At 47.9% G+C, this 25,033-nt stretch overlaps 1 protein-coding gene across 4 annotated transcripts; it reads right to left on the bottom strand.

Moving 5' to 3' along the window:
• Positions 1-24,264, bottom strand: LOC135415796 (transmembrane protein 151B-like). 4 transcript variants are annotated; one of them, XM_064658092.1, is made up of 2 exons: positions 24,246-24,264; positions 1-3,296 (listed from the first exon to the last, which is right to left on the bottom strand). In XM_064658092.1, the coding sequence occupies exon 2, from the start codon at positions 3,261-3,263 to the stop codon at positions 1,866-1,868; it is 1,398 nt and encodes a 465-aa protein (XP_064514162.1). In that variant the 5' UTR covers positions 3,264-3,296; positions 24,246-24,264; the 3' UTR covers positions 1-1,865. The 4 variants fall into 4 exon arrangements, with proteins under 4 accessions (XP_064514162.1, XP_064514160.1, XP_064514163.1 ...); XM_064658090.1 differs by lacking the exon at positions 24,246-24,264 and adding an exon at positions 23,579-23,798; XM_064658093.1 differs by lacking the exon at positions 24,246-24,264 and adding an exon at positions 23,348-23,417.
• Between the last annotated feature and the right edge of the window lie 769 nt (positions 24,265-25,033).

Here is a 25,033-nt window from a genome sequence, read left to right as displayed (position 1 = left end):
TGGAGTCATCAAACCAAAACAAAATGTATTTATCATGGTGCAACAGTCAATGCCATAAGTATGCAGACTTACATATAATCTACACATACTAATATGACTTTCCAGATCTCATATCGCATGTTGATACACACAGAACAGACTTGGGAGGAAGCACTTGTTGCCAGTCCCTCTGGGGACTCAGTTTCTTACCTACTTGTAAGGTAGGGTGACACATCACTTTGTTTTTGACAGTGACCGTATTGCAATTGTATTGCATTCTCCTGTGAGTCAGAGTGGACAATAATGTCCACCAGCCACTTGACAAAATGGTGTGGAGCTTGCTCAGCATATGACCATCCCTCATGGGACAGAGGTTTGGCAGGTGGGAAGTCCCTGGTGGGTCCTCAGTGTGGCCACAAGTTTCTTGGATCAATCTCTGGCTCTTGGAGGGTCTCTGGCCAGGTCTGGAGGGCATCCCACAGCCCAGAGTGCAGTGTGTGCTCTGTCAGGGCCAGACACCTTCTGGATTTGGAATGGCTGGGAGTAATTCTGGAAGGTGCTACACCTGCTCCAGGGGAAGCCTTGTGGGAAGAGCCTGGAGGTCCAAGCAGGAGTGGCCAGTGGGGCTGTGCTCTCTGCCTGGGGCTGGGGTGTCACTGCATCTTGCCTGGGAAGGTGGTAGTGGGCTGGGGGCCAAAAGCCCTCCCCAGGGCACACAGAAAACTGAAAGATAACGTAGAGCAGTCCGACAACTGCTGTAATAGACACTGTGGGTGGAAGAGCTTCCTAACAGCTCCAGACTCTCTGTGGGAGGGTTAATACCATATTTACCTTTCCCTCTCCAGTCCCTCTTCCCTTGTGAAGCCTGCACTGCACTGAGCAGGTGGTAGGAATGAAACAACCACAGACCTACAGTCCTAAAAATAGTGGCACTAACAGGGCACTGATCTATGTTATGGCTCTCAACGATTGCTAACAAGGGTGGAGCTGGACAAGGGTAACTATAGGTGGAAACACAGCAGCGTCTCTGCTGCAAACCAGGCAGGGCAAGGTGAGCAAAGGGCATTTTGCTTTATTGGTGTATGTCACTGCTCCTGGAAGAAAGTCCTCAGCACTTCTCAGGGGCCTAATAATTTGTGGCTGTGTAAGCAGTCAGTGACATTTGTGCTGTGACAACCTTACTTTTGTCCAATTATACCCTTAAAGATATCCTCACTGACAAAAGCCCAGAAAAACTGGAAAGCAGAAATAAGAGAACTGAAAAAAAAGGAAGATGAAGGTAAAGCAAGAGGAGGAGAACATGAAGAAAGGAGAGAAAGAATAGCAGAAGAAGAGGAAAACATTTGGGGAAAATAAAATAATAAAACAAGCACCTCATTTGGGGTTTGCAGGAGGTGACTCAGCACCTGCAGATCTGAATTTTCCTTCTGAGTTGACTCTGGCTGGCTACGTGCCTTGCACCTTGCTCTATCTGAGTTTCTTACCTTGCAAAGCATCCAAGAGGGCAAATGTACTGGCCAAGCACAGGCTTTAAAAATCTTTCAGTAGCCACAGCAGTTAAATGTGACTGAAACCTAAAAAAAGACTGTGGGTGGGATGGGAGGAGATGCAGGGAATCGAGGAGCAGAGAAAGGGTGAGGAGCGAAAAACTGAGAGGAATGGGGAACAAAAGAAAAGATTAAGGAGACCAGCCAGAGGGGGAGAAGCTCTTGGAAATGAGGTTATCTGTTGGTCGGAGTGAATATGTCCTCTTGCAACGGCAGGGGGAAGAGCTGAAGCTCGTCCTGCTGACCTGCTGTGGAGACTGATGCTTGTAGGCTCCCCACTGGTGGCACCTCTGCAATCTGTGTCATGGGGCAGAGAAGCCAAGTAACCATGGAGACCTGTCACAGAGAGGTTTCTAGACAGGAGGAACGCCTGACATAGAAATGCCGTCCATCGTGCCCCTCCGGCCTGTGCACAATCAGGACAGGGAAGAACCGAGCATCATGGTAGGTTGGGGGGCTTTCGTTGACAGCCAGCTGGCTAGAGTAGGAGCAGCACTGCTCATCCTGGCAGCCCCGCTCTGCAATGCTGCTGCTGCGGCTCCTCCAAAGGCCTGTCCTGTGGGAGCCATGAATGCGGCAGAGGGAGAAGCGGCTGGTGTTGAGGGAGAGGCGGGAGTTGCCGCTGCAGCTGTGGAAAGCATGGCGTGAGAAGATGGAGGAGGTGCTGGAGGCATGGTTGCAGCGTTCACAGCCATGGGCTGCCTCGCCGTACCGATGCACTGTGTAGCTGTTGTAGGTCGGGGAGTTGGCCAGGTCCATGAGCATGGCCTCCGAGTAGCTAGGGATCAGCTGCCGGTTGGTGCAGATGTGCCACTCCAGCTCGGTGCTGTCCTGCGTGGTGTCTCGGGGCATGCGGTACCGGTACAAGGGCTCCTCTGCTGCGCTGGGCGCTGTATACTCCAGGCCCAGCAGCTTCTCCACATGGTAGTGGACATAAGCAGTCCGATACTCTATGAGTACCCTGAGCGGCCACGAGATCATCAGGATAGCTGCCACCCAGAAAGCATAGTGGGACACATACCATGGGAGGTGATCCGGGTCTCCATAGGCCATCATAAGCTCTTTAAAATCCACATTTTTAAGCTGCATGCCTTCCCTCACCTCCATGTAGTCATCCAGCCCCTCGATCTCTGTGAAGAAGTGAGCTCTCTGAGTCAGATAAGAGTTCTCAGACTCAATGTTGGCAAAGCTGAAGCACTTGGTGAACCTCAGCTTGGTGGCTGTATGGCTCTCCAAGCCCAGGAGCTCCTTGGAGATGTCCTTGTATCCACAGTGAGAGTAGTCAAATTCAGCTTCAGCCACATGTGTGTTGACCCTCTCATGGTAGACCTGTGTGGTGGTGTAGGCGTCGCCATTGCGGTAGCGGGTCACCTGCCGGGTTCGCCGTACAAAGTGGTAGCTGATGGCCTTCCACCAGATGCATGGAGTGGCTTGCTGCATGCGGCTGATGCATTCATAGACACTGTCCACATCTGCCTTGTACTGCAGCTCTCTCTTGACGTGGCAGTGCCAGCACTCCACCAGGTACACCACATACAGCATAGAGAGGAAGGCCAGTGGGATATAGACATAGCCATCTGAGCACGGGCTGTCGTGGTAGATCATGGACTTGCCCTTGAAGGAGCTATCGAAGCTGAGCTTGGTGACTCGGGCCAGCTGACACCAGGCCACTGCACCCAGGCAGCCGTACATGAGGATGGAGAGGAGGAGGCATTTCCAGTGGGATTCTCGGCACATGCAAGCACTCAGGGACTGTTTCACGGGGCGTTGCTTCAATCACACCGTCGTGCAAGGGGAGAGAAAGACAAAGAGAGAACGAGGAACCCGTCAGTCAGGCTGCTTTGCACAACACACACAGTGACTGTTGCCTTCAAGACTGTGTCTGGCTTTGCTCTCGAACTGCCTGACTGGGACACCACCCTACTTAACAGAAATGTGAATATAAACAGAAACACCCTGCCAGGGACAGAGGGCTCTGGACAAAGCTCCTTCCCTGCTTCCTCATGGCTCTGGGGAGGGAAGTTGTTTGTGAGGCAGTGATTCACTGTGCCTGCACCCTAGTCAGATGGGCCTCTCCTCAGAAGGCAAGATAGGTCCCCATCTCCTTCTTCCTGCCTGTGGCCAGCATCATTTACACACCCTGCCATCTTCTGAGGTTGAGAGGGCTTTGCAGCAGGTGAACAGCCAAAAGCGTGGGGCTGTGGACTTGCCCCATTGCTTTGTAAGTGTCTGGTGCCTAGGTGCCCACATGCTGCTGTTGAGGAGGCTTGGGAGCAGCATTCATTGCAGGGCTGCAGCCCCACAGATTGTGCCAGCACAGGAGGACCAGCACTTCATGGAGCTGGAGCTGCTGCCTGACTCAGAGCTGACTCACACCCAGCCCTGAAACCAACCAAATGATCGACACCATTTTCTTGGAGGTGAGCCATCAGGAAAATTACTAGATTCAAGCACATTTAGTTGGAAAAATTGTCAAGATTACAGCACGATGCAGCATAGCTTCAGGCTGGTTAGAAAACTATCTCTGACCTATAATACCTGAAAAGATTAAGTGTTGGAGCTGAGGGTGTATGCGTGAATATTTAAAATGTAGCACATCCCTCTCTTTTCAAGTTCTAAAAGTTAGGTTGGGAGTAGAGCCAGAGTTCGCACTCCTGTACTTCCACTTTGTCTCCTGAGACAGCGTGATTGCAGTCCTTATCCCAGCCCTGGTGCAGTGTATCAGCTGCATTGTCATGCGATGTTCAGCTATAATGAAAAATGCCAAATCAAGCCAGGCAGCTAGCGGAAACGGAGTTGTCTTCCAGCAAAGAGCAGCAGCAGCATGAGTTACATTACTGGCTGGCAGCTGCCCGTCTGTAGAAAGTGTGTGAAGAGAGACACCCTGCTGCCCTAGTAGGTAATGAGGAGGGCTGTCTGCATCCTTTTGTTACTGCCATCCTCTGCCTCTCCCCTAAGTGAGGAAATGACAGTGAGAAAGCAGATACACGTTGATACTCATGCATCATCATGCCCTCTGCTGAGCCTGATTTCATGCAAAAATAGAAGCACGCAGTTATTCCTTCTCCCAAGGGGCCACCTCTAATGCATCAAACTGCTCCGTAGATGCCAACAGATGCTAGGTTCAGGAAATGTCTTCTCTTTCTTTCTCTACGGAGAAATTTCTCCCCTACTAAAGCTTATCTTGGACCTACAGCAGTTAGGATTCAGTAAGTGATCTTGAACCAGCAAGGAATTTAAGTAGCAGCATCTTTGACTCAGGAAATAATAGCATGGCACCACTAGAAAGAAGGGTTTGCTGTCCTCTCAATGAGATGGAAGCACTGGCATCTAACCTTGAAGGGCTGTAGAATTAGATTTAATGCTGCTGCTTTTTTTTTTTTTTCCTGAGACAGAGAACCACTTCTGAGTAACTATATAGGGGTTTAAAACTTGCTATGAACACTGCAAAACTAGATTTGGGGTTTGGTTTTGATTTCATAGCTTTTAATCTGACACTGTGTAAGTGCAGAGTAATTTTATTGATTTTAGAGAGCTACATCAATATTCACCTTCAGGAACTTAGGGCAGAATCTGGCCCCTGATTCTTCCTGATGCATCCAGAAGAAATCTGCCAAGAATTTCTATTCTTATTCCAAAACTTTTTTATGTATTCATGTGCCAGAATAAAGAATAATTATTCTGGGCTGTATTCTGACTGCTGTATTCTCTTTACAGCAGCTACAACAAGTGGAGAGAAGCTAAGTGTTTTATAAAGTACAGGCTTCATAACTTCTGTAGGCAGGGCAGTGAAAAGACCTTAGTATGAGTGAGAATAAGGTTGTATTTCCTTAGTTGTTTGCAAGGATACTTTGAAGAACTCCACAAAGTGGCTTCAGGCAGTGCCTAAATCAGCTGAAAAATAACTACAGAAGTTTTGGGAATGAATCCTTGAGCCTACATGCAGTTTTGGTGAGTTTCATCTCTTGAAACTCTTGTCAAATGCCCACTGCTCAGTCTCAGTGTGGTTGCTGTTTCAGTGTGGGCTTCTGCCCCAGCTGTACCCTGAACTCCACATAAGAGCATCAGGCTCTCCTGATTCATGGGAAATTCACTTGAAATTACTGTTTTTTTATTATTTGTCTCTTCTTGACATGGAACTAGAGTTTTTAAGTGCTAGAGTAATACAAAAACATGAAGAATTGCAAAGCTCTACCTTTTTTTTCCCCCGGAGGTTTTCTGAGGTGAAAAAATCCTCTAAACATTAACATTTCTCTACTCCGGGCACTGAGACTATGCAGAAGAAAGCAGCCGGGGAATACTCTAATACATTATTTCGTGTTCACATTCAGGCTTTCAAAGGTACCTCTCATGTAAAATCGCTTACAGTTAATAATGTTAAGAATACCAGTGGACCTAGCAAAAAATGCCCAGCAGTGAGTTTTAATGTGAGTGCTTAAGAAGTCCATGCAGCTCCAGGAACCCCATGTTTTTCTATGACTTGTTGGAAGTGCTGTCAACCTGTCCCTGGGCACAGCCATGGGAGAAGGCTTCAGTTATGGCAGTTATATATTGTCAGTTATGGCAATATTTGCCAAAGGCACTGCAATCCCACCTTCCCTTTATCTGGCTCTCCTTGACTAACAACTTCTCTGTGGTCCAACCTACAACCCACAGGTTGGCTTCTGCCCAAGGGGTGATTCAACCAGCCTTGTTGGTTAGGGCAATCAGTGGCTATATCAGAGTGGGCAAATGCCTCCTAATGTGCTTATCTCTGTGAAATGCCATCTCACCTCTGGGGGATGAGATAACTCTGGTTTTACCAGTCCTGGAGCACCATCCAGCTGGGTTGGCAGTAGCTCAGAGGCTTGCAGGTCCAAGGTGATATTTCTGTATGCAACCTCTGGAGGCACTTCAAAAATGGTCTTCAACCCACTGCACTGAAAGGGCTGGATTAGCCCAAGCCAGGTTTTCTCCACTATTTTCATTGCAGCCTGTAGAAAAGGCAGCTTCTCTCGTCTTTGTATTAGTGAAGGCATGCAGCCATAGAACCCACTGCCACATCTGATTCACACACCTACCAGTCCAGTTCAGCAGGGCCTTCACGTTCAAAACCCTTTGGTGGAAACACAATTTTTTTCTCCTGGCTTTTCTAACCCACCGTCTCATTCCCACCATTATTCCGAAGCAAATCCCACTGTCTGCAGGTCCTCCATTATAAAAGGATCTCTTTCCCAGAGTCTACCTCCCAGCTTTCCTGCCTATTGCAAGTTCTGAACATATTCATCTGGCCTATATCCCCTTATTTCTCCTTCCCTTCACTGAAATAATTATCTAACACAATTATACTATTAGAAACACTACTAGAGTATTTATAAGAAAGACATGAAATAGAACATAATTACAATAAAGGTATCAGACATTCAAAAATCTAATAAGGAAATATATCTTTTCATCTCTCTCTGCATAACAAATTCATTAATATATTAAGACAGTGGCTCCCAGACTTTATTAATTAACATACCACCTTCTTGCAAGAATTATGTTTGTGGTACTACGTGGAATTTTCTCCTTTCCATGCATAGTGTTTCAAATCAAAACAAGGCAAGCTTGTATTTCTGGATGAGTAAATAAATGCTTAAGGAAACTAGCAATTTCCATGATAACTTGGGCCAGCCAGTGAGCGGGACTTGAGTCCTTTGAGGAATGTTGTGGAATCTGTGTTTTTTTGATGTGGAATAAAAGCATAACCTCTGGAAAATCTTAATAGAGAAACATAATTGAAGAAGGCAAAGACAGAGAGCCTGATGGAAAGCCAGAGTCAAAGCCACAATAGATGGAGGCTCAGTCACCAGGCACTTTGTCCATGAGCCAGGACTTGGAGATTTGGGTCTCTAACCCAAATCAATAGAAGTATCTTTCCTCTCCTGCTTGTGGGGACTTTCTTTTGGGCTTTGCTTTCAGCGTTGACCTGAGAAACATGCGGACAGATTAAATGAGACACAGATTGCTCAGAGAAGTTGTGGATGCCCCATCATTGGAAGTGCTCAAGGCCAGGCTGAAAAGGGCTTTGAGCAACCTAGTCTAGTGCAAGATGTCCCTGCCCACAGCAAGGGAGTTGCAACTAGACGGTCTTTGAAGGTCCCTGACAACCCAAACTGTTCTTTGATTCTACAACCACGAATTGTGAAGAGGGATGGATTTGTCAAATCAAATGTTTCACCCAAAAGGTCCCAACCAGCTCTCATGACAGTACAATTTGTAAAAATCTCCTGTTTTGGAAGGAATGCTGTGAAGAAGCAACTGTCAGTATCGTTGTTTATGAATCAAGTTGTGTTAAAAATAAACACATAACATCCTGTTATGCTCTGGCATGCTGCTGAACCACTTTCAGAGGCCTCCCTTCTCATTGCACCTGACTGGATTGGAAATTCCTAACTCTTACCCAAACTATCCATAATCACATGCTAAAATTCACTTTACTTTTTCACACTTAAAAACAATAACAAAAAAATATTTCCCAGATTGTCTAGTAGATCTCATCATGAATGGGGAAAATGCCATGAGTAAGAGGTGGCATATGTGGGGAGGTGGCATGTGGGAGTCTGTGCTGTGAGCCTTGTGGAGAGGGACAAGGTTTAGGAATGGCCCTGCCCAGAGCTGTCCCTTGCCCCAGATAGTCAGTCAGCCCCACAGCACTGCTCTGAGTTTGCTTTGGGGTTTTTAGGCCCATCATTTCCAGAAACCTCAGACAGAGCAAAGGGCCTGTGTACCACACAAAATGAAGTCAGCTCCATATCTTCCCATCCTCTGTTTGCTGCCTGGTGGTGTGGAGCATTCTGAGACACTAAATAATAGATGCTATTTGATTTGTTGCCACAGCTGCTGGAAAATAGTCCAGAAAGCCCTAACAGCCAATGGAGAACAGGAATTTCAACTGACACCTGTAGCAGACAGGAGTTTCCAGGCTGGCAACATTTCGATTATTTCTCCTTTAAGAAACCTTGTTTGCAAATGATAAAACATCCAGGCAGTGGCTGAAAGGGCAATTGCCTTCAAAGACGCCCTCTGATGGCAGATGCCCAAGATCAAAAGCAGGTATGCAAGGGCGGACTGGAGCCTCCCTTGCATGGGCACACCCACCCACTACTCCTCCTGGCTCAACAGCAGCCAGGCCAGGTTCTGGCTGCAGTAACCATAATTAAAATAATTAAAATATGCTCTGTGTTACAGGAGCACACAGATTTGGGCTATTAATCTTGCCTAGTATAAGGGGTGGAAGGAGAGTGGAGGGGGAGTGTACACCCTGGCATGTCCCCTGCTTAGACTCTGGAGCCAAGTGTGCTCTGGTGGCAAGAGCAAAGGGTTAGCGGCCAGGGTTTGACCCATCCCTTGACTCCTCGTGAGCGACCAGATTTAGGATACTGGTAGGTAAGTTGTAGCTGGTGACCATGCTGTATGAGCCTGCAAGTGACTGCATTGGCAGTGGCCAAGAATGAAAAAAAATTAATTTCCTTCAAACTCTGATTTTTCCTTAAAAAGTATATTTGAAATGTAACAATGATGCTAGAGAACCAGAACAACATATTTCTGGGTAAGTGAATTGTGCTTGTGACTCTAGGTCCCCTTTCTCTTGATGGGTACACAAGAACAAATTAATTCCCCAAGGTCCAGGTTGAGGTGGTCTGGGTATCCCCATTCTTCCAAGGAAGCTGCCCCTTAGCAGGAGGAGGAAGTGCCACACTGCCATACTCGGAGAAGCCCAGACTGATTCCACCAGCCCAGGTTTTTGAGTGCCTAACCTGAAAATCTGGTGCCTCTGTTTTACCAGTGTTGGCTCATTGCTTTCGCTGACCTTTGGATACAAGCATGCCCGATAGCAGGACTCACCCACTAGCCACATGGCAGGGATCCTTGTAGTAGAATAAACAGCTAGACAGGTTTTTTAGCATTTATAGGGAGTCATAGAAATTTCTCCTACCAACTTTGAGAGGTTATTCTGGGTCAGGAAAGTTCAGCTTATATTACAACCCAAATTACATTTACACCTTAAGACTGGGAGACACCATGCCTTTTTCCCATAGCTCCCACATCTCACAGACAATGCAATTTCACTTTAACATCCTATGTACAGCCCCATAACTAGTGGCTGGTAAAAGCTCATCTTCTTTAAAGACACTCTGCTTTAACCGATAGACTAAAAGAAATGAAGAATCTGCAATCCCCTTTGTCATTTGTTCTGGTGATGAAATTTTATTGCCATTGTAATTTTGTCTCACTTCAGCCCCCATTCATGGTAGTGAGGATGCCCATTCTCCAAGTGATGAAAGGTTCCTTTCATACAATTGCCTTCTTTCTCTGAACATATTTCTCCATTCTAATTATGACATCCCTCGGCCTTCTTTTTGACAATTTAAATGAGCCAAGGTCTTCAAGTCCTTCACTGCTCTAGCTCTTTTTGGTGCTCTGCCCTCTCTTTAGCACCTTGAGATCCTTCTTGAGTCTGTACCCTGCAAGTAAATACAGGAGTTCAGCACTTATTTCACTGGCATCACACCAAAATATAAAATCACCTTCCATTCTCACTGATTCCACCCCCCAACCCCCCCTTATTACTGTCTGCAAGAGTTGCATTAGTAGATTTCTGCCTAGCAACATCCCAGGAGTTCATGTTCGACGACTCACTCACTTGGCTCCCAGGTATTTTTTGAGTCATTGTTTCTGAGGACAGCTGAAGGGTTGGCTGCACTCTCCACCCTGAAATGTGTAGCTTCAGGTTTGGCTTTGGATTGAATAACTAAATTAGCAAATGAAGCAGATCCCTAAGGAGAATTGTGCTTGTCTCATCATTACAGACCTGCCTGCTAATGTTTGTGCCAACTGCAAATGTTACCAGCAGTAATTTTATGCTTAATTCCAGAGGATATATCAAATATGGTAATTATTCATGCAGAACTCTGCCAGTCTGATGGCTAAATATCCCATTAACTTACACAAGACAACTGTTTTCACAAAGCTAAATGTCAATCACAAAAACAAGGCTGTAAGCATTATGTGGTCACTGAGGTGCTCTTCACACTTCCTGTGCTCACTGCCAGGAATAATTCCATGTGCAGTTCTGCATACAACATTAAGAGAAATCCTCCCAAAGCTTCAGTAGAGCACATTATCATCTAGCTTGCTGTTACTGTATGCTCTTCATCAGTATCTGTATTTTACTCCGAAAGTAGCTGTTTACCAGTGTGGGCTTGAAGCACATCTTTTTCTAGCTGCCTCAGAACTGCTTACAGCATGCAAATGGTTACAGTGACAGTGGGAAAATTCTTGTTTTGTCCCCTTCTGATTTCGGCAAAATGAATTCGAACTTAAAGTTGCCAAACTGACACCAATAGAAGGGGAAGAAATAGTCTGTGTCCAAAGGAAACACAGAATCATATTTTTAAAAAATTTGATCTATAATTTTGCCTTGTCCTTGCTATTTCTTCATAGCTCTCTACTGACAAAATGACTTTTTCCTCTTCTGCCAGCCTTCATTCTTCAGTCTCCTTGAAAACTCCAGCATGAGCTGTATAAGCAGAAAACATGCTGCCACAGCATGAATTTATTCTGTTTGTTTTGTGGACAGTTTGTAGCCTGAGTTTGACTGTCTGTATCTGGTTCACAGACAGATATCCGTGTTCCCCAATTTCAAAAGCATTAAAATTCTTCTTTGGGGAAATCATGCCAAAAGCATTTCCTGTCCTTTTAAACCCCATGTGCATTTGTCCTTGGTGGCTGACTTCAAGAGCTACAATTTTGCTGAAGCAAAATGCTATCATGTCTAAAATGAAAGAATGAGAAAACAGAGGCTAACAAAGACATGGCCTGAATGGAAATAGAGAAATGAGGGGGAAACATGGAATGTGGGAAAAGTGGAGGAGGGAAAAGGATAGCCAAGACATGCTCTAATGCCAGTGCTGAGGCAGGGGAAGGGTGCTGGCAGGTGAGGACAGAGACCACTCAGCCTGGGCAGGGGCAGGAGGGAATCAGCCCTAGAAAAAGGACCCTGGTGAAGATCAACGGAGGAAACACTGAGCCTGACAGCACAAAAGCACTGTATGACCCAGCAGTCCTCCCAGCCCATCTATGACCTGGAAAACAGCTACCCCTGAATGGCTGCTTTCTCGCTGCTGGGAACTTCTCCAAAAAACAGATCTACGTCCCTATCTCCTCCCCACAGCCTGGGGGTGGGATAAGGCTGTGCTAAATTGGCCCAGAGATTCCAAATTGTCACGGAGGTGACAGCATGCTTCAGGGCTGATGTTGCAGCTGTGTCTCAGCAAGACGTGCGGCATCACAGCATGCTCCTGCTCTCTTTGGGGCTACAGGGTGTCTTTAACTGTCTTCAACAACAAAATGACCCCACAACTTGGGATTACTCATGTAAGAAGAGTTAATCTTATATTTTTATTTTTACCTCTTTTACTTAGCAAGAATAATCTTCTTGTCCATGGAGAAAAAAAGAGTGGGGGAAACACTGACAGAGGACTGGAAGAAAAGAAATAAAATTAGGGAAGAAAGAAGAAAAAAATGGTGGATAAATTAACACCAGTCATAATTGAATTTGCCTCTGTGGATTTATGCTTGTGATTAATATATCCCAATGAGATACCCAAAGGGGAAGGAATAATTAATAACCACAAGTCATACACTTTGGCAGATGGTGACCTGCCTGGATGAAAGCAGAATTTTCTTTCTAACTATGAGAGATTCCTTCATCTTGGTCCCACCTCTGACGGACATGGCAGGACATAACACAGACAGGACCACTGAGTCTTTGCTAGACAAGCCCTAGGCTGTGGTGTTAATCATAACTGAGGTGAGCCCTGACACTATGACCAGCCTCTGGTGCCGAGAAAGGCTTCACCACTTCTGCAGTGGATAGGGATGATGCAAGAAGAACAAACAGATTTCTATCCACTGTCCCCAAGCAGCCGCAACAGATGCAGGTGCAGCTATCATCTCCCAGCTCCTGAGGTAATCCTGGTGTCTGGGGTGGTCAGGGAGAAGACAACTGCACAAGTGTCATAGTACAACCTCTTAATGCTTTCCAGGGCCAAATTAACTCCTAGGTCAGATCCTTTTTAGTACAGTGAGCCCCTTGCAAGGCTGTGCTAAACCAGACGTTGGTGTAATGGTGAGTAGAAGTGCTCCTTCACCATGTGACTGAATCTGGGCAATGCATGGAGTATCAGTAATAAGGCCTGGTGAGGGAAAAGGGAGATATTACAACTGTAATCTCATCAATCCCCTCCTGGGGAACCTAAACAAAATTCTTCCTGCCATCTATCTTGAACGACAAGAAGCCCATTACCCCTAGCTCATGCTGAGCCAGTAGCAAGTGCTCTCAGCATGGCTGCAAGCACAGGGGGAAAAGGGAAATAAAATGGATAGAAGGCAACAAAAAAAAAGCCATTTTGAATCAAGATAATTTCCCTCCAGCCTTTGAACAGGTAGCACATTCATTGCTGCATGTATATTTTAGATGCACCATTTGCTCTTCTGCCACAAAACTCCTGTGAGAATGAAAACTCCTGCAGGCGGGAGCCATGATGTCAATGCATAGCAGAAATGCTGTTACTAGGTTTGAAAATAATAACCTGCATGCACTCCACGTGTTTGTAGTGTCACTGGCTCAGACGTTCACTTTGGCAACTGCCCTCCTGTGGTGAGCAGGGATCACCAGGTTTCTCATTTTAATCCATACAGAGATTTAATCTCCTCCTTCCATCAGTGGAGCTGTCAGGGAAACACCTCAGGGTAGGAAGGTGCGTCAAGTCAAAACTATGAAAAGACACAAATATTGCTGATCCACCTGAGCTTCAGATGCCACCCCTGAAATACCATACAAAGACAGTGTGTTATTTCACAGCATTCATCCTTAGGAATTCTAGCCACCATCTGAAGATGAGGAAAGAAGAGGTCAGGACGGAAGGAGCCTCCAGTCCTCTTAAATGTCAGATTCAGCATTAGCTCTTGCAGGATACTCCTGAGTTCTTCAAGCAGAAATAAAGGAAATCCCAGAAAGTAAAGACATTTGGATCCCAGAGAATATTTATGCTGTTCATTGCAGCAGGATGGGAAAGCCACTCACTGAAATGCAAGGGTACATATGTGAGTATCATGAAGAATTTGGCCCTAGACACATCCATGGGTGACACTTCCACATGCTGCTCCGAGGAAAGCTGTGCAATTACATTTTCAGTGCCAAGGAATCCTAGCAACAAAGTGGTCACCATTTACAAAATAGAAATTATGGCTATTTTAGTGGCAGCTTCTTACAAGAGCACAAAAATGCTGCACTAACAAAATCATTGCTTCTCCCTCCAGATTGCTGTTGTTGCTGTCACTGGCTTTTGACTCAGTAACAATACAAAGACCGTATTCGGGGGCAGAGGATTTTTCCCAGTAATGCCAATGCTGGGTATGAGTTCATCAGGAAAGAAAAGCTGGGATTCAGCTGGGATTCAAGCTGTCTCAGAGCACGAGAGTACCTCTAGGAACAGTTCTTTTTGCTACACTTTAAGTACTCATCATGCGTAGTTCATATTACCTCTGCCTTGAATACTGGTGGTTTCCAGTAGACACAGGATGAATTTTACAGGTATAACAACATGGCTTACCTCAACACATATCAGTTAACTGATAAAAGCATCACATAACCTCAGGAAAGCTCCTGGGATGCAGTTCCCAGCCACTGCCAGATTAACGAGACCAAGTGATTGACATGAGGCATAGATGTGCCACTCAGTATTTTCCAGCTTGCTTCATGCTTAGCCAGCCACTTGCCCCCTACCACAGCCAGCCCCACTGCATGGAGGTTTCTGGGCAGGTGCCCTTGTCCCTGCTCCCACTCTGGAGGGAGATCCTGAAAGGGCTGATGGCAGCATGCATCCATCCATTTGTCCTGTGGCTGCAGAGTGGAGCAGTCCTCACCTTGGCAGGAACAGTCTTCAGTGTGCTCCAGCCTGTGAAAGCCAGACCCAGCTCCCTGTACCCTTGGACAAGCTGCAGGCATCACAAAGGTGCCACAGCCCCTGGGGATCAGCTAGGTGCAACTTCCTGACTGGTGCACTGGTGTTACCAGTGGCTTTGCTGAGACAAAGGGAAAACTGACACCAGCTAAAGAGAACAGAAGGGATGGTGGGACCAACTACCACTGCTTCAGCCCAGGAGGATGGGGACAGCAGGGAGGAGAACGGGGGAGAGTAGCTATCTGCCAGCCTCTCTGTGCTTGACAAAGTCTCAGCTGGATTTAACAGGAATCCTGTAAAACCTGCTTCTCCCTCACTTTACACAGAAGATGCAGCTCTCCAGGGGTGGGAGAGGAGTGAGCAGGAGGCTGGCAGTGCTCAAGCCAGTGTTCTCCTGTGCTGTGCATGCAATCAGCCTGCAGCATGGGATGTTGGTGCCATAGTTCAGTGGTGTACTAAAGCTTGTCCCTTCCCACTCCCACATCCCTCGTCGCCAGTGCTCTCCTCATCCTTGAGGACCATGTCCTGTGCCTTACTGTTCTCATCATTGTCACAGGTCTTGAGTGTCCTGCCCGACCTTCCCTCAGCCTCCACATGGGGACTGAAGCCAAGCTAGTCAACAGCCACGGACCAGTTTCTCGGGGGGGGGAAAGCAAGGGGCCAGGAAAGACAGCCTTGTGAGGAAAAAGCCGATGGAGTGTTAGTTCTGCACCAGTTATTTGCAGTCCAGTCACTGAATGCTTCTGTTTAGAGACTTTGTAAATTAGAAAAATAGTTAATTATTATGAATACCTTTTAATCTTTGCTTACTCTAAAGGAACACCTTGGGATTTAAATGAAGTATATAGAAACAACTTCTCAAGTCCTCAGAAGAAATGTGATCCAGGACTGATCCAAGCTCCAGACAAGTCTGGGGAAGTCTTTCAAAGGGAACTGTGAACAAGGCTTTGCCCAGAACCACCACATTTTATTTTTATTCTCATTTATTTGAAATGCCATCCTTTTATTCTAGTAAAATCAGAACAACATGGCTCTGTGCTTTGACCTATCAACCTCTAGCCTTCCTATGTGTGACCTTGCAGTTGGAGGCCATCAGCCACACTTCAGCAGAGGAACTGTCAGCCCCACAGCGCTGGGCTGGTGCAGCTGAGGCTGTGGCCATGCCAGGTCCCTCGTGCTGCTGAGATGAGCATCCCTTGCAACAAGATCCAGCCACTGCTCAGGCTTCAGCTGCTCCGTCAGATGTGGGGAGTGTGTTTCCCCATCTCTGCATCTTCCTGAACACAGCTGCTACCTCAGCACTGTCAGGTTTTTATAAGGGTACTCTGGTTAAGATGAGGCAGTATCCCAGCAGCTAATGTTTCCCTGTGAGAAACAAGGTTTTATCATAAATATTACTTTTCTCTCCCTCTTGCTTCTCTCTGTGACACATTCTGCAATAACATGATGGTGCAGCAGGTGAAAACTTAACTGGAAATTTAAGCACTTAATGGTTAATCCTGGGATCCAGAACACCTCATTTTTATTTCTTGACTTGACTTTGACCCATGTCATGGTGCCAGCACACCTTTTTATATCTCCCGAAGACACTGAAAAAATAGCATTTATAAAGTGATTTCACATGAGCATTGCAGCACCACTTGGAAGGAAGGCACCTGATCTACACGTTAGCTGTTGCATCCTGCCGCTCTATCAGCTGGTGGGAAGCAGAGGATTTAGGTCCTGCCCTGGCCTGCTGACAGGCAGTCCCCTGCAGAGGACCACGGGACATCTCAGGCCTGAAGACAGACTGCCATTCCCACCCTTTCAGCACATGCTCTCACTACTGCCCTCCTCCACCAGGTACCGGCACCTCTGGCCGGCCATCTTACCTCCAGGCAGCCACAAGGGAGTTCTTCTCTTTTCTTTGGTCCTCAGAGGGACACTCATGCTGGCACGACTCTACTGGCAGATGTGCTCCCTCTGCCCATTGCAGGGTCAGGGACATGGCACGGATTGTGCCTGAGGCATTCAGGCTCTTCTAGCTCTTGTCCCCCAGGACACACTGTGCTGGTTTGCAAGAGATACTGAAAGATGCCGATGCCTCGTGCTGAACCACTTTGTTACCACACTAATCGAATGTTGTATTCCACAATTCCGAGTCCAGCTCCTAAGGGCAATCAATCATATGGCTATGAAGAAGGCCTCCAGCCATAAATGCATCACCACAAATCACTTCTCTCCCAAAGCCAAATATGTTGTGACCTGCAAAAGTCTCTGACTGATCCTACTCTCTTTCCCGGTAAGGTCAGGTTATTCAGACTCCACATTTGCGAGTCGCCTCAATTACCTACTTTTAGCTTCCTTGCCAGGAGTGTGATCCTTTGTGATCTGCTCTTTGCTCTTTGCTGTCAGCTCCTACCTTGCTGGTCCCCACTCTCACCAGCTGGCTGTTTCCACCCATCTGCCCAGAGGCCCAGTATTACCAATCTTTCCTTAAGAAGGCCTCTGCTGGCTGAATGCTGAACTGGGATGTGCAACACCTCAGATGTATAGAAACAATGCCATGTCTGAGTTGGGATTCTCTGTACGTTCTTCACCTGATGTAAAGCCCTGGAAGTCAAAAGTTTGTGCATTTCATGGGGTGTGAGCCCCTTCATCCTTTCCGAGTTGCATGTGTGGCACTTTGAGAGAGGCTGCCAGCTCCACCAGACACCATTTCACAACCTTAACTCCACACCGGGGGGGCTGCCAGCCTCCTGGTGCTGCTGAGCTACTGGCACCATGCACAGCCAGGCTCCTCCATCCTTCCCACTCACCATCTGTCCTGCCCATTTGAGGCACTTTTCTTGCTTGTTTTCATGGCTGCAGAGATGTGCTGTGGGCAGAGCAGGGAGCACTCAGGGACCAGCTGACATGGGTGGCAGCTTCAACCCCTGACCTGCCTTGTGTGCTGCTGTTGGCAGAAACCTGTCCAGCTCCACTGCAGTAGCATCCCAACTATAACATGGTGTTGGCTCTTCTGTGCAGTGCTGCTTAAATGAAGAGTTAGAGTTTGGGGGAGTTAACAAAGCTGTTACAGCAACTGTGACCTCAAAAAGTTTCAGTATGTGCTATTTTTAACTTTACAGGTCTTAAGCTCAGAGGAACACGATGAATGATTAGAGTCTGAAAGTGAACTATATTTTCCATGATTAGAACTTAAAAACTAATTAACTATTTAACCATGCTTTTCCAAAAAGTAGAACTCCTACTCTAAGTGGAAACTCAGCCACAGCCTTATCTACAGTGTGACAGTGTAAGTCTCACTATAACAACTGAAGGGCCTTACAGTGCTGAAGATGGCTCAGCAGCTACTGCTTTTGGTGTCAACTCAAACACGTGCCAGGACACACCTAGAAACAAGTCCTACTCATTATGGAACCACTTGAGGATATTTCACTCCTTTTATTCTCTGTTTCACGATGTCCCTGGTCACTGGCAATGATTTGAGCTATTTGCTTCCAAGGCATAGAAACAGATGAGAGGAAATAAAGTGCTCCATTTCCAGGGAGAAGATACCTCCTACCTCACTTCTTGCAATGACCTGCACTGACTGAAAAGTATCTTTGGTATACACACTCTCCTCCTTCAGGGAGATCATCATCTGAGGTCTCTGAAGTGAGAAAGGGAGAACAAGGAGAGTATTTGGGGGTTCAAAAAAGTGTGCAGACCCATTGCTCTTCTGCTGATATCAGGTGACTGTGTGTCCACCTGAAAAAACAGCATTAGGAACCAGGTCTGAAGGGGGAGTACCACTGAGTTACCTGGTCTGTCCCTTTCCCATGAGACAACATCTACATAGTTAACAGCTATTTGACTAAATTGTCCTTATAACCTTCCAGTGGCAGAACTCCACAAGTTCCCCAGTTGCTCCAGCTCAGCGTTTTATTGAGAAAATTCCCTTACTTGCAAGATCGGGAAAGTCAGCCAGAAGGAGCAACTCCAGTCTCAGCCACAGTGGCGAGGTGCACTCTTTCTTGGAGAGAAGACTCTGCCTGTAGAAGCCCAAACAGCTAGAGCCAAGGCTGTCCTTCAAAGCTCAGATGCATTAATTTGATATTTCCTATCTATTTTTTAAAACCCTTGACAGTTTCTCAAGTGAAGTGGAGAAGACAGCCAACTCCAGGGCACCAAGAACAGACATGTGATCAGAAGATAAAGTGGGACAACGAAAAGAACAAAAGCAGAAAAAAAGATGCAATGCTTCAGCATGGATATTCTTACAATGGAATCTGCAATGCAAATGCTGCCTGGAACTGCAGGATCATGAAAAAAAGCTTTCCAGTTCCTCAGATGCCACTCCTGCTGCACTTTTTCCTTTGTCTTTACAAGGGAAGTCATCTGGAACAAGGAATGAGAAGCACTCCTTAGTTTGTCTCATGAAAAAAGCAAGGGCAGGAGGGGAAGAAAGGGTCTTGTTCTGTTTGACCTTCACTCAAGAGGGGGAATATCATGCACTAACTTAAAAAAATAAGTGTTTTGTCAGTCATACTCACTTGGGATGGTGACAGCCTTCCACCAGTCAAACCATGAGCTATCATTCAGGGGGTTAGCTAAGCAGGTCTTTTGCATGAGGTTTGGAAGCGCTATAGGGAAGGGAAAGTGAAGCTTTCCGTAGGAATCATGTCTCATATTTCCTGCCCTCCTCTGGCAGTGCCTGTTAAGTGAGTGCCCTGTGCAGCTCTTGAAGGGGAAGGTTTACATAGAAATAGCCCCTCACTGGAGATTGATACACAATGGTTCCTCCAAACTTTCGCTTAAAAGGTAGTGGGGAACATTAACCTCCATCGCAGCCTCTGTGCCCTCCCTTCTCTCCATCCCCTGCACCTGGGCTTGTTTCTCTTGAGCACAGAAGTCTTGGGAATGACAAGACTCTCAAGGAAGAGGACAGTGCCACAGAGGCAGTGGGGTGTAAATGGGCTCCTGCAGATCTGCAAGGGAGCAGAGTTGATTAGACTGTGGAGATCTGCTGGTGAGGAAGGGGCATGTACAGCAGGCCTGATAAATCGGAAAAGGTTGTCTGCCTCGCTGCCTCTGCCACCTCTCATCCACTCAGCCCATAGACAGGGAAAATTTAAAACTAACTGGTCTAAGTTATTAAGGGCTTTATGCCTGGTGTTTTCAATGCCATAAAATAAGCCTTGACAAATTAAATAAGTGTTGGGGGAAAGGGATAAAAAAGCTGGAGAACTGTGTGTCTCTTCAGTGGCACATTTAAGAGGAAAGGTCTCAGCTATGTTTTGACCTAACAGCCTCTAAAGCTGTAGCCTGCAAACAAGCACTGCGTATGTTTTCTTAACTTGTGACACCCCCTTGATGCTGTTGTGACCACGAACAGCACTTTTCAAATAAGCTCCTGTTGCATTTCCCACCGGCAGTAAAAGGCAAATGAGGCAGTTTTAAGTGGCCTCTCTCTTCTGTAACATCTCCATCAGAGAGCCAATGACCATGGGTCTCACGAACATTGACCCATGAGGTTTTCCCTTTTATTTAAATGGATTAACCGGTTACATTATGTCATGCCCAATTAAAGTTCTTAAATATGGAAGAGAAGATAAAACCAGGCATGGACAACTGCTGTTTGACTCTGCCAGTACACACAAGACAAACACGTATTTCAAAATGTCAGGTGGCTGCTGCTTCCAGCTTTCTACAGTGATTACTTGGCTTTGGAAGCAAATAAATTATGTTTGTACTCACCAGCTTTGCTTTCCTGAAAAAAACCCAACACCTTCATTTCCAATTAAGATTTAAAAATTTAAATATTTAAGGCCACTTCCCAAGTGAGGTGTAAATTGGCAGAAATGCAGAAAAGTCACTATCAAATCTTCAGTGTAGGTGGAGGCTGCCAGAGTAATATCAAGAAAAATAGCCAGACCACTGCTTAACCAGGGCAGTGCATAGCAGCAGGTTCTGCTGTTTCAAAGAGGAAAATAAAGGCAAGTATGTCCAGAGAATTAATCTACAGCAATAACTGCTGAAACATTTGGAAAAATGCATCCTTTACATTCCGTCCCCTGAAAGGGGATTGATTCCTTTTCAAAAGAGTTCATGGGATGGTAGAATTCTACACTAATACCAAAAGCACATCTATTCCAGGTCATCCAGCTCGAGCAGTCCATATCTCAATAGAAAAAACTCGGACCAGAATACTGGCAGGTAATCTGAGGGCTTGCTCCGACATTCAGCTAAGTTAGCAGTAAACCTATGTGGTCCTTGGCAGAGGAGGACAAGGGCCATGACAGGTAACTGAACTGATGTGCTCCTCTCTGCTCCACAGCTGCACCTTGGCTTATCTTTCTTTCAAAAATAAAAACTTAGACTTCAGACACATTGTCTGTTAATAGCTCAGGGTTATGTCTCACGTTGATTTGTTACCTCAGGACACCAACAAAGGCAATTTTCAGTCATTGTCACCATTTAGGTCCATGCATTTGATCTAAGTGAAATCCATAAATGACGAGACTGAACAGAGAAGCCCATGAAATGCCCATTTAATACCAATACTGGGCACTTACATGCAACTGCAAGAGTCCAGGTCCAAAAAGGCTATTTACATGGTGATGTAGAAAGCATGAGGAAAGGACCAATACTGTAGGACTGCAGTGTTAAGATATCACTGTTACAGGCGTTTGAGATATAGATTCAAATGTGCAAATGTTTGTGTTGGAACAGAAGAAAAACTGAGAACAGGATGAGTGAAGCAAGATATAATGTGCTTAGCAGAGAGATCAAGTGCTTTAGTGTCTAGAAATGGCTTAGATGTTTTCATGGTGGACTTAATATATTGGAGAGCCTTCAGTAGCTCCTGGTCCTAGACCAAATAAATCAAAAAATCCCTTCCAGCATTAACCATGTATTGATCTTCTGCAGGGCTGTAATTACATTGGGGAGCTCTACTGCTGGAACAGCAGCTGTATCCTGGATCCAGCCACAGCTCTTCATGATGAACTGTGTTGCAGGTGTTTAAAAAGCAATCAAGCAGGAGAAAACCCTAATTTTCACCTATGGAAGACAGGTTTTCAACCTGACCTGTAAAGTCAATTTTCAAGTAAAGGTGGTTTTAAAAGGTGCTGTTTGGTTTTAGCCTAAGTATACTGCAGTCACATAGGCTTTGTTGAGGCTCCTGGATTTTGACTATAGGATTATGAGACTGTTGATGAGCCATGGGACCTGTTAACAAAAGCTTTAAGCAGACTAACTGTACAATACAGTGTTCTGGGGCTGCTTTCACTTTTGTTTTCAGTCTTCTCTGCCTGCTTTAAGGCCGTTCTCTGCATTCCTGGGAGCATGTACAGTTGTTTTAAACTCTATATTATGAAGAAATTTCACTGACTTCCATGATCTGCACACGGATTACACAATGTAAATGGCAGACACATGAAAACTGTTGGAAACAAAGGCTACATTAGGCATAAAAGAAAATTCCAGGCATTTCTAAAACAGGGCAGCTTGCTGTCCTGAGCGTGCAGGACTGCGCACGCATTGTCACCTACTGTCACACAGCCCTGCAGTTCTGTCTGGCCAATACCTTGTGGCTCAGGATTCTGTGTCAACACTCAGACACATCCATCACTCCCTCTCTATGCTATGCAAGGCCAAAGTAAGTGCTTCACAGATGACTTGAAGAAACATACTAGGCTGTATTTTCTCCACTGCCTTCTACTGCAGATTAGGTAACAGAAGTGCCTAGACCCCAAGGGAAAAGGAGAGGCATGACCTCCTCCTTTGCCCCAAAACACCTGAAAGCCACAGAGCCCCAGGCTGCTCAGTATGCTCCTCCGGCCACTTCCACTAGTGCCTCGCAAAGCTGCAGTCGTCTTGACCATTTCACAGGTCCCAGGGAAGCGGTAGGCTCTCCTAGGCCAAACGCCACGGGGCTCATGTAGCCAAACTTCCACTGGGCTGGCCCGCTTTCCCCCCCGGTGCATCGTTCCGGTGCAGGGCCGGTGGCTCAGCGGCCGCCCGAGCCCGGCAGCAGCGCACGGCTGAGCGCAGGGGCCCGTCGGTAAAACCCCGCACCCAGTGACCGCGGGGCTGCGGTCGCCCCACCGGCGCGGGGGGCTCGGCGCGGCCGCGGGTGTCCCGCCGGCGGCCCCGGCACTGCAGGGCGCGGCGGGGCACGGCCCTGCACCGCACCGCGGCTGCAGGTAGCCGGGCGGGCTGTGGCTACGCTCCTCGGTTCTCCCCGCGTCGCAAACACCCCCAGTCGGGGCACCTTCCCCCGGCCGCGGCTCCCTGGTTTCCCCCACGCCCCCACCGCCCCGCACCCCAGCCCCTCGGCGAGGCTGCCTTTGCCCCTCCCGGTCCCTCCCGGCCCGGCCCGGGGCGGACGCCCCCGCCGCCGCTCACCTCCTCCCGCACGGCGGCGGCGGCGGGCCCCGGGGCGGGGGTGCTGCCCGGCCCGCTCTCAGCAGCCGCCTCGGCTTCCCCCTCCGAGGACATCCTTGGCCATCACCGGCAGTGGCGGCGGCGGCGGGGGCTGCCGGACCCCGGGACGGCGGAGCCCCCCGCGGCCGCGCCCCGCACCGTGGCCGTGGCCGGGGCGAGCCGCCCCCCGCGCCCAGGGCCGCCCTGCCGGGTGCTCCGGACTCCCTCCACCATCCCAGGCAGGCGGGCAGAGAGGGACGGAGGGAGGCGGCGGAGGGGAGGAGAGAAAGACGAGGCGGAGTGGGGGGTGTCCCTGCCGCTCCCGGCCCCCCCAGGTGGGCAGGCGAGAGCCCGGCGGCTCCTGACGCGCCTCTGCGGGCGGCTGGGAGATCCGGCGTGCGCCCCCCCCTTCCCGAGAGACGACCTCCGAACCCCTACCCTTCCCGGGGTGTCCCCTCCTGTCTCCTTCTCGGGGATAGCCTCGCTGCCCCCTCCGCGGGTGCGCCCCGCCTCCCCAGGGATGCGCCCCCGCCGCCGGCCACCTCCTCCCAGCGCATCTTCAGCGCCCCCGCCGCCGGCCACCTCCTCCCAGCGCATCTTCAACGCCCCCGCCGCCCGCGGCGGAGCCCCAGCCACTTTTCCCGCTTTTCCCCAGAACCCGCATTTTACCCGGGCTGGCGGCGGGACGCGGCCCGGCAGCAGCAGCAGAAGGAGAAGGCGGCAGAGGAGGCAGGCTGCCCTGGGGATGCGCTCCCCCACGGAGCAGCCGGACAAACTTGCCCGACGCGGCTCGGGCATGCCCCTCTCTCCTCCCTGGTCGCTGGACGCGCGCATCGGGGGCAGAGGACGGCGCTGCCGGGACGGAGCCCCCGGGCTGCTCCAGCTCCGGGGCCCTGCTGCCCACCTTCACCTCCTTTTTCCCGGAGGAGTAGCTGGCACAGGAAATGGAGGCACCCAGCTGCTCCTGCACCTTCCTACCCTCCTTGTGGCCTCACCCTCTCCTGTGGTTTCATTTGCCTCCTGCACAAGTCTCCCCTTACAATTGCAGCCTCCTGCAAACTCCCCACACTCTCAACATTTCTTGCTCCTGCCTGCACCTTGCGCTCAGTGCATCCAGTCAGGATCATTGCTCCTGCTGATCAGAACTGGTGTACTGCACCATCTTACTTTGGCATGTTTGCTTCATCTTTCATTACACTCTTGTGTAGCTCATCTCATTTGATCTGTTTCTCTCTCTGTGCCCTAGAGCAGTGTATTTTTTAAATCCTTCATAAAAGTCTTGTAAACAGGCAATTGAACACTCTTGAAGCATCAACCTTCACTTTAATATTCTTACCTCAACTCCTGCCACAACATGGTTGCTGCTTTTTCAGGCATGCTGCTCTGGAAAACTCCACTCCGGTTTCAAGGCACTCAGTCGGTATAAGAGCTTGGTTAGAAGGACTGTAGAGCAGAGAATAATGCTTGGTGTGTGAATGCATAGAGAAAAAAAAACAAAGCTGGGATTTTCTAGAAGTTGGGATCTGCTAAATCTGAATTTTAGGATATTCATTGCATTGGACAAGTTTTGGCTGATGCTGGATGGAGAAACCTACCCATTTTTGGAGGTGCAGGATGTCCATAAAAGACAATTGACAAACTCCCTTTGCCTCAGATGTCTCTGGCTCACACTGCAGTGCAGCTACTGCCACTGTAGTTAGAGATACGTGTGCCTTGTCCTCCCCTGATGACAGGAATGGCATTTCTTTGGCTGCACTCAATACATACGTACAGAGTAGTCTGGCTTTTACTTCTCCCAGCCCTGTAGAGGAGCTGTCAAATGCACCGTGGAAGGCAATACAATGCAGGTTTATAAGCTACATGAAAATGCACATTTAAGATACCCCATTTCCTTTCTGTAGGTGGTGATCTCTGGGCGATGATCTCTGGAGGATAAGACAGCAGACGGGCAGGGAGTAGGTCACATCTGGGACATAGAAAGGAGCCATAAAGAATGCATAAGGAGTGCCTATGACTTACCCACCAAGATCTACAGGGGAAGAGAGATATTAAACTGTTCTGCTTGGTCAGCTAGTGAACGTTTGTCTAGGTGGTTTCAGTGACCTTATATATGCTATGAAACGG

Source organism: Pseudopipra pipra, chromosome 6 (genome assembly GCF_036250125.1).
Source record: "Pseudopipra pipra isolate bDixPip1 chromosome 6, bDixPip1.hap1, whole genome shotgun sequence".
NCBI classification, from domain to species: Eukaryota; Metazoa; Chordata; class Aves; order Passeriformes; family Pipridae; genus Pseudopipra; species Pseudopipra pipra.
This window is presented reverse-complemented; position numbering and strand designations above follow the sequence as displayed.

Excerpts from the sequence above, each read along its gene's own strand:
- LOC135415796 (XM_064658090.1), bottom strand. The coding sequence starts at position 23,743 with ATGCGCGCGTCCAGCGACCAGGGAGGAGAGAGGGGCATGCCCGAGCCG. Across the intron at positions 3,297-23,578 it reads GCGTCCCGCCGCCAGCCCGG|CAACGCCCCGTGAAACAGTC; the intron begins GTAAAATGCGGG and ends GTGTGATTGAAG.